General features: G+C 37.4%; 1 protein-coding gene across 1 annotated transcript; it reads right to left on the bottom strand.

Moving 5' to 3' along the window:
• Positions 1 to 2,932: 2,932 nt before the first annotated feature.
• Positions 2,933 to 9,127, bottom strand: LOC111760407 (membrane-spanning 4-domains subfamily A member 4A-like). The gene is made up of 5 exons (XM_058306190.2): positions 8,972 to 9,127; positions 8,341 to 8,397; positions 7,898 to 8,062; positions 6,639 to 6,740; positions 2,933 to 5,707 (listed from the first exon to the last, which is right to left on the bottom strand). Exons 1-5 carry the CDS (start codon positions 9,098 to 9,100, stop codon positions 5,618 to 5,620), a joined length of 543 nt encoding a protein of 180 aa, XP_058162173.2. The 5' UTR covers positions 9,101 to 9,127; the 3' UTR covers positions 2,933 to 5,617.
• Between the last annotated feature and the right edge of the window lie 964 nt (positions 9,128 to 10,091).

Genomic DNA, 10,091 nt, shown 5'->3' with positions numbered 1-10,091 from the left:
AACCCTCCTTGCAATTTTTCTTTTCAGTTATTTTTGTCTTCTTCTCCAGTAGTTCTGCTTGCTTCATTTAAAAAACTTCTCTCTCTTTGCTAAGATTCTCATATCATTCATTCTTTGTTTCCTTGATATACTTTGGCTCATTTTCTCTATTTTTCTTCATCTTCTTGAGCATTTTAAAGAAATTTTTTTAAGTTTTTCTTTGATATACTCACATTCTAGTCCTCTTCATTGGTGCTCTCTGGATTTATGTCTTCTTCCTGTAGTTGGACCATCATTTCCTGTTTGTTTGTTTTGTACTCTTTTGTTGAATGCTGTATATTTTAACATTTTAAAACATTAACTCTGGAGTTATTCCCTGAGATGTCTGTTTCTTGATTTTGTAACCAGCTGGTAACAAGACAGATGTTTTTGAGCTTCAGCCCTCCTATATGGTAGGTTTGCTCAAGGTAAATACGATGTGAAGGGATCTCCTCTCTTTTTCAGACCTGTATCTTGCATTAGTCTTGTGCTTGTTAGTTGTTTTGGAGTCCCCCTGTTTACAGAAATTAGAATGACCCCTCTGTTAACCAGGAGGCAGATTTCCCTCTCCTGGGTGTTTAAAGTAGGCAAACTCCAGACCGTCCACCTCTATAATATCTTATACTCCTTTCATTGTCTTAAGCTGCTGTCATTTTATGAGCAAATCTGGGAGCTGGGCATTGGGGAGTATAGTAAATCTTTCCCAGCCAATACAGGGCCAGGGAACTCCAAAGGAACACACAGGGACTCCAGAGTTCCCTGGGGAGTGGATCAGAAAGGGTGCCAAGAACTTCTTCCATGGCTCCCTAAAGCTGAGCTTTCTTTCTTTCTTTTTTTTTTTTTTAAGATTTATTTATTTCTCTCTCCCCCGCCCCCCCCGCTCCCCCCCCCCCCCCCCCGTTGTCTGCCCTCTGTGTCTATTTGCTGCATCTTCTTTGTCCACTTCTGTTGTTGTCAGTGGCACGGGAATCTGTATTTCTTTTTGTTGTGTCATCTTGTTGTGTCAATTCTCCGCGTGTGCAGCACCATTCCTGGGCAGGCTGCACTTCCTTTCGCACTGGGCAGCTCTCCTTACAGGGTGCACTCCTTGCACGTGGGGCTCCCCTACGCGGGGGGCACCCCTGCATGGCAGGGCACTCCTTGCAGGCATCAGCACTGTGTATGGGCCAGCTCCACAAGGGTCAAGGAGGCCCGGGGTTTGAACTGCAGACCTCCCATGTGGTAGACGGATGCCCTAACCACTGGGCCAAGTCCGCCGCCAGACTGGGCTTTCTTGACCTGACCTACAATTGCAGCCCATCAACTAACTGTTCCCCACAACTCTGAGTGAGTGTATCATCTTTATTTAAGTCTCTTCCACTGTCATATTTTCTTGGCTGGGTTGAAACAATGGCTATCTTGGGGTGGGACCCCCACTGGTCTGAAAGTGTTTATCGAAAGTCGTGATTGATGATCAGTCATGTCCACATCTGGGCTTGGGGATGAGGATATTTACTTCCCTTTTCTGTCACCAGTGAGCTGTCCAGGATCTGAACCCCATAGCAGTCAGCCACAAGAGTGGTGGGTTGACTTTAGTTACTGATGCACAGAATGATCAATTTACTGGTCTTTTCCATGTTTTAACAACCTTTTCCTCACTCTTCCCTGGATGCTATACAGTGTTCTAATGGCATTAAGAGTTTCAAACTAGTTATTTCAGACAGTTCATGCCTGTTTAATAGTTGTTCTGCTGGAAAAAAATGTATCCTGGCACTTCCTGCTCTGCTATCTTCCCACAATTCTCTCTGAAAGTTTTTATTATGAACAGATTATGAATATTGTTAACGGTTTTCTCTTCCTCTACTGTCATGACCATATGATTTTTCATCTTCATTTATAGTGTACTGGTTGATTTTCATATGTAAAGTAACCTTGAACCCCTGGGAAAGACTCAGTTTGGTTTTGATGGACCATTCCTTTTATGTGTTGCTAGATTCAATTTATTATTATTGCTATTGATAGATTTGTCTACATTTATATTGAATAATATCTGCATTTTTATTTTCTTATAATTTCTTAAGCTGATTTTGGGGGGATACCAGAATATTAAGGGCCTTGTATAATGAGCTATAAAATTTTTCTATCTCTTCTATTTTTTGAAAGTATAAGTTTATATTAGTTCTCTTTCTTCCTTAAGTGCTTAGTAGAAGTACCAGTGAAGCCATCTATGCCTGAACTTCTCTGTGTGACAAGTATTTTAATTATGAAATCAATTTCTCACCATGAGAGATTTTCTATTTTTAATTTCTATTTTTAATCAGTTGTGATGTGTGTAGTTACAGTTATTGATCAAATCATTTCTAAAGTGTCAAATTTCTTTTCATAAAATTACTCAATATATTTTCTTACTTTTATTTTGAGTCATGTAGCTCTTTCAGTGATATTTTCTCCTTTAATCCTCATTTCGGTGTATGTGTTGATTCCATATTTCTTCGTTTCTTGATCTTTACTATCAATTTTCTCAAACATGGAAGGTACCAACTTTTTTCTTGGATTTTCTCTATTGTTTGCTTATTTTTATGGTTTATTTTCACAGTTAGTTTATTATTTTCTTCTTTCACTTGTTTTTGTTTTAATTTTCTACTCTTGCTTTAGTTTTTCAAGACTGAAGATTAGATCCTTAATATTGATTAAATATATAAAATATGTAAAAAATAAGCATTTATTTTATTGTGATTAGAGAAAATATTATGCAAAGTTCATTATTTTTAATATACAGTGACTTTTTAAATGCCTCAACACACTATATTGGGGAGAAGAAAGTTGTAAAATTTACAATGAGTACATGCAACTCCCATATTTTTACTCGATAATTTGATTAATTTTCATTCAATATTTTGCTGTATTTTCTCACATATTTCACGCATCACTACCCTTTAGAGAAAAAGCCACAATTTTAATGATGAGAAGAATGAGGAGTAAATTATATCAATGTAATTGTTTGTATTAATGAGCCAAGAGTAGGAAGTCAATTAATAGAGAAAATTTTCTTTATAAAAAGAAACATCACAGTTTGGATAAGACAATTTACTCAGTTTTAGGCAATTATCTGTTCAGCTTTCTTCAGGACAACTGAGCATGATGTTTACTGTCATTTTTCTTCAAGGAACTCCAAACTAGAACAAGAGTTTAAAATCAGAATTTTGTACTTGGGATTGATCATCCTTTATTACCAGTGCATGCCAAGAAAATATCTTGGATTAACCGCTGCAATTTAGAAAAGGGAACAGGGCATATGTAAGGAAGGAATCCCTTGGGGAAACAAAATATAATGAAGAATCCTTCAGGAAGGGTCCATAGAAGTTAGTGTTGTGTCTCATTGAACCAGCAGTAGGACTCACCATGAAAGACTAGGGGATACCCCAACTGGGACTGCCCAAACCACCCTACAATGGGGCTGGTTGAGATTCCAAAGAGAGGGGCACTAAACACTAACGTAAGTGGAACTTACATCCAGAGAACTGCAGCTACCTCATGATGGACTGCAAGACAACAAGAAGTTCACTCAAGTATGTCTGAGTCTATGGCAACTGCTCTACATACTATACATGTTTGAGGAACAAAGCTAGCTAAGTGTCAGGGACTGACATGCAACTATTTGGAAAATATCTTGGTATGTGCTCTTTCCTCAAAGCAAAATGTGCTCTGCGCAGGATTTGCTCAAGGTTATAGCAGACAAACTCAGCATGCTTCCATGGTGTTCAGAAGAGATTTTTGAGGAGGAGGTCAGAAGTGAGGTCAATCCACAGAAAGGAAGAAAATTGTATATGTATCACAATTTGGTATTGGGAAAGACTCCATTAGAAATATAAAAATTAAGGATTTAGAAGTGTTTATGCTTTTAGATAAAATGCCTTTTCTTTGTCATTTTAGGGTCTTGAATTATTTCTAGGGCCTTGAAATATTAGTCTTCTTTATATTTATTTAACTCCATAGTTCTCTATCTAGTAAGAAACTTCTGTAATATTTCTTTTGACTGAGCATTCTCATTCTACAAGACTACTAGCATATATATTCTTCTCTGTTTAAAAAATGTGTGATAAATTCTCTTTGATTATTAAGTTCCTTTGTTTATTCATCCCTACAGATAGATTTTTTGACTATATTTTATTTTGCCTCATGTTCTAGCACAGGTTCTGGCAGTTAATATCAAACTTTTATATTTGTGGAACAGAACATAGTTTCCATTACTCTTTTGTAAAATGTGGTTTGTCTGAGGAAATATTATTTGGGCAGTAATAAAGCTTACTTTCATAAGCACTCTCTGGAAGAAGTTACTATTTTTCTTTCTTACTATTCCATCTCATACAAGGACTCTAGCCTAGTGTGCAAGAAGGAGTAGGTGACAACTAATCTTTCATAGCTGAGTAAAACATTACCAAATTGTGACAATAATTGTCAGGGTCAGACAGAATGGATCGGTATTGCATAACACAACGGAAAATAGTACGAGAGGACTGATGGAGAGATGAATGCTATTGCCTTCTTTAAATATGCTTAGATGTTTCATAGAAGAGTGGTGATGTGTATTTTTTTAAAAAAGTTGCAAAATAACAATGTACACAATGTTTTAGGAAGTGTGAGCTGTGGTGATGGGTGTTTCTGTGTTTCACTGCCTGTATGCTGTCTGCTTCAGGGAGTCTTGGAATCCATTAGAAAAGGAATGTAGGAGCCAGCCAGAGGATGAGTCATGGCTAAACATTTGCTCAGGTGCAGAAAATGTGGACATTTTTATAATTTCAACATCTGTCACACTTCATTCTTGGGAACAGTTAAATAGAATTCTGGCTTTAAAAGAAAGCTTGGCAGTTTTTATGATGTCACATAAAACCTTTTCAATTACTAAAAGGGAAAGGGAAAGGAAAGCCATTATTCTCCGTCTACTGCAGGACAAAAAAAAAGATTTTAAAAAATAATTTCATATTGCATGGATATGTATATGTTATAGGTAAAGTGTCACAAACAACATTCCATACTACATGACAGGTCTGCCCACAGCAGTACTTCATGTCTATACTTTAGGCCAAGGTTCTTAACAAGGGATCTGTGAGCTTGAATTGAAACAAACAAACAAAAAACATGACTGACAAAGGAGTCCGTGGAACAAATAAGGTTAAGAACCCCTGCTTTAGATATTCAGGTTAAAGTCTAAAGCATAGCTCTCCCCTAGAAGTATGAAGTCTGGTGCCCTTGGTTTAAATTATCAAAAGCAGTGAGTCCTTATTCACCCACAGATTTCCTGACAGGCCTCCTTTAACAGGCTAAAAGGTCTGTGACATTATGACAGTTCTGGGGCAAATAAATTACATATTTTCTTTTAACATACTAAAGTCAATAATCTCGTGAGTTTTGATGTTTCTTTGGCAGTAGACGTTTCCTTGGCAGTAGATGTTTCCTTGGCAGTAGACATGCAAATCAACATCAATGAAATACTGAATGAACCTTATTATGCTGAAGTAATTAAAGGCTTTGCTTATAATCTGAATATAGATATGCTTTTAAGGACATACATATGAAAAATAAGTGCAGAAACAACTCATTATGAAGAATTTCTAGCATATTAAGTGGATTGGTAAAACACTGCCTCATAGTCATCATCAGGAATGGATCTTGGCAGCCCATGGTCATTGGATGGTAAGTAAACTACCACCTGCAGAAAAATCAGGAAATGAAAACAGAAGCATTCACTTTCCCATTCCCCCAAATCTCCTAATAGCTTACCACTTTTTCTCTGTTTCTGATCCTATATCAACACGCACCCCCACCCCAAACTCCTGTCTAAAACCTAGTTCAAGCAGTCAAAACGGTGAACAGCTAAAACTCCTCCCATACTCTCATCATACTTCCCTGCTTCTTCTCCTTAATAGCTAGGATACATGCTTTGGTAAATAGTACAGTAAAAAACACAAACAGCCACTCATCCTATGGTTCTATACACATACCAGTCAATCCAGGAGGACTCTAACAATAGTGATGACGAAGCTTAACAAAGTTAAGCAGGCATCAAAGGGGGGGGGGGATGATATAGATTGTGAGTGTATTCAAGCTTCAAGCTTGCATAGTTTTCTCAAAGCCAATTAATTGATATAGGCTCTATAGGCTCTGTGCCTATTCAGGAAAGATGTGGGCGGTATGTGTATTCAAACTTACCTTGTGTCCTAAAAGCCCCTAGGCCCTAAGAAACTGAAACCTGATCTAACGAAGAAAACCCCCTCACATTTTTGTGCCAAAATCCTCTCCTGGCCCCACCCCATGTGTCTCTTGTATAAAAACAACCTAAAAACCCAGGGCTCAGTTTTTTACATAAGTCCATTGTGCCCAGACAGCTATTAATAAATCTTCCTTCTCAGAAGAGTCTCACATCCTGGTCTTCAAGACTGTGATCACCAAATCCTCTCTACTACTCAATACCTCTAGAGGCAAAAATGAAATTGGTGGATTCCTTAGATAGATGCATAATTTCAAATATGAACTTAAAGTGTTAGATGCTTTGTATTGTTAACTACAATGGACAGAGGTTGAATGAAACTCAAAGAATATCTCAAGATGCATTCTCTGCCCCCTTAGCCAAAGACACTCACTGGTTGGTGATCACAGCAGATAGTTCTGCAACCAAAAGCAGACAAAGACACAGAGATGATGAGTTCAAGCAGGAAGAGGATGAGGATCACAGCCACAATCCCCTGCAATAAAATCATATTGTATTGACCAGGTAGTGCACTTAGGCAAAGATGTATAATGGGCTTGTCATTAGCTCAAGGATGTTTTCTTGCCACAGGTTCTTGATGTTTTCATTGTAACTGATTGATGTGCCCCAAAGCTCAAAAACCTCTTTCCCCCAGTCCTTTTCCACAATTTACTATAAAAGGTCACATTTGCATACATTTTCACATTCTTAACAATTATGATATACAACTTCTTACCTCACAGGTGCATTCATCTATTATTTTCACATTCATTTAATAAACTTCTAATATCAATATATATTTTGGTGTCAAAACCCTAAAGAAAGGTGCAGGTCAGCCAACCTTCCTATATCAAGGATTCTTATATTCAGAATATTTTTAAGAATCCCTTTATTTCACAGAATCTGTTAAAAACATGATCAGGATCTCAGCATCGGTTCAGTTTCAAATGGAGACTCTCAAAAAGATACTAATCTGGCCTTCCACCCATAACTCTGAATGGGTGAGTACACCTATACTTCTCTTCTTTAATCAAAACCTTTAACATTTTTTTCACTTTTAGAGAAGTTGTGTGTTTACAGAACAAACACACATCATATACAGAATTCCCATATATGACCCTATTATTAACAACTTGCATTGTTTGGAACATTGTTACAATTGATAAAAGGACATTTTTATAATTGTACTATTGAATATAGTCCATAATTTAACTTAGGGTTCATTGTTTTTGTAGTTTTGTGGATTTAAAAAAATTTCATTCTAATACCCTATGTACTGTCTAACATTTCCTCTTTATTCACATTCTGATATATATTTTAGTGCTGCTGATCATGCTCATAATATTTTGCTACTATCACCATGAATGGTGACCCAATCATAGCCTTTTTACCTTACTTGGCAGAAAAGTCAAATTCCAACATTATTCAATATATTTTTTTCCCATAACTGGTTCTTATACTTCATAAAGTTTTCATTCAGATTTTCCTGATACTCGCAATTCCAAATGCCACCAATATATTAAGGATAGAGCAATTTACTCCACCCTTGGCAAAGGTTCTGATGCCCTTATCCAGTAAATGTTCAATCCTAACCTCTTCTAGAATCTTAAAAACATTAAGAAATTACTCACCATTGGATCTGGAAGTACTTACCGCTAAGAGAGAATTGACTAAATATGAGAAGGAATAAGAACTTTCAGAACGATTTAAGTCCTCCTGCATACCTCTTATGAAAAGAGGCTCACTGAAAGCCACAAGTACAATGGATAGAACTGAGATCATGGCACTCATTGTGTTCGTAACCAGGCTGCCTTGGATCTGAAAGAAAATCAGAAAACAGCACTTTCCTCACATTGATGGTCCTGACTAATGCATGTATGTGCGTATGTACAGTTAACATTGAAGAATTCTCCAGGTGAGCCAGAACACAGATGACAATATCTCCTGTGAAATGTATTAAATATCATTTCCAGATCTCATCTCATAGGATGGTGAGCCCTTGGTAGGACTTGTTCTTTTAGACCCTGAACTGATGAATTATATGCCTCATTTGGTTTGATTTGGTTCATTTTATTGCAGCTCCAGGAAAAACTCACCATATTCTTTGTCATTTTCCTTGCAGACAAAACGGACAGAGTGCCAGATGTGATAAACTGTACAAAGACAAAATTAAATGAGTTGATTTAAGAATGAATTTTCTGGGAAGTGGATGTTTCTCAAGTGATTGGGCTCCTGTCTACCATTTGGGAGGCCCTGATTTGATTCCCAAGACCTCCTGGTGAAAGCAAGCTGGCTTGGGCCACAGAGAGCTGGCATGGCCCGCTGACCCAACAAAGGGAGACGCAAAGCAGAGACAGTGAGAGATGCAGCAGGTAGGGAGATGAGGTGGCTCAAGCAATTGAGAGTCTCTCTTCCACACTGGAGGTCCCAGAATCAGTTCACAGTGCCTTCTAAAGAGAAGATGAAAAGACAAGGAGGCACAAAAGAACACACAGCAAGTGGACACAGAGAGCAGACAGCAAGCGCAAACAAGGGGGGAGAATAAAATAAAATTTTAAAAAAGAATGAATTTTCTCTTATAAGGATTTTATCAGACAATAAGTGGCTCTCATTTCCTTCTCCCCTAGTAGAAACCCAGGTTTAGATAAAATGCTAATCCCTGAGAGGTTAAGAGGCTTTTGCAAATTCCAAATAATTGAGATAACAAAAATCTGTCAATTAACTTACCAAGATTGGTCCCAATAGGAAAAAGTTGTAGGAAAATTCAAGGTTCTCTTTCATTCTGGAAGAATAAGCATTTAATAAGAAGAGAACCTTTAACATAATCCACAAGAAAATATTCATTAGGCCAATCATGATTTGAGCCGCCTGGAGAAAGAAGAATTGCCTCTGAGAAAAGAGGAAAAAGTGTTCTGCTTTGAAAAATTATTTCATCAAATATTGGGGGATATAATTGCTCAGGACTTCTATGATTTGGGGAATTCCATGAGGATCAACACCTATATTTTCATCCAGTTGTTTCCAAATCCCGGGACATTGTGCAGATTTGGCTATTTGTACATGGGATCTCTTGATTAAAGGCCCGTTTTTTCTCCCAATGTAGGAATCCCTATGACTACCTTTACATTCTCCTCTGGTTTGACCCATTTGGGCGATATGTCTTTACTGCAACTTTCCTGCCACACTCCCTCCCTGTTTATCACCTGAATGATCAAACTTACCCCAAGAATAACTGGCTCCCCATTCAGGAATTTCTGCAGATTGCTCTGTCCCTCATGAGGGAAAGCTAATGGTACAGACTGGCCCAGATTGATGATGGGATCTCTCTGGTGTTTATCCCTCTTGATTTCCATGGTGCCTGAGGCTATATCGACTGGGAAGAACAGATAAAATGTGGACTATCTTTAATTCCATCAACACAATCGATAAAATTCACAGACAGGCACTAATCCAAATGTGAACTAGTAAGATATATAATCGTTTCATTTTTTAAGCAGAGATGACCTGAAATTTATAGAACATTCAACATGATTTCTGGAGATTTCCTCAATTACTTAAGTTGAATTCTTCAACACATTCAACAATGTCAAAAATGCTATTTAAGCTTTTAAAATTACTCAGATATCATGCTGAGGGTTCTAGATTAGACTATATTTGCTTTGTGTACTTTGTTTTAAAACAGTCCTGAACTTCCCCAAACCGTATGGAAATAAGTATCAGCCTTTTGTCTTGTATACCTTATCCATGACAGGAAATACTGAGATTTATTTGTTGCTTATTAAAAGTTGTGTTTAGAATTTCTTTTGTCCACTGAATCAGACTCTCTTTTGCAGCTTTAAGAAATTAA

This window comes from Dasypus novemcinctus, chromosome 10 (assembly GCF_030445035.2).
Source record: "Dasypus novemcinctus isolate mDasNov1 chromosome 10, mDasNov1.1.hap2, whole genome shotgun sequence".
NCBI classification, from domain to species: Eukaryota; Metazoa; Chordata; class Mammalia; order Cingulata; family Dasypodidae; genus Dasypus; species Dasypus novemcinctus.
Note: the sequence above shows the minus strand (reverse complement) of the source record. Positions and strands in the feature narration are given on the sequence as shown.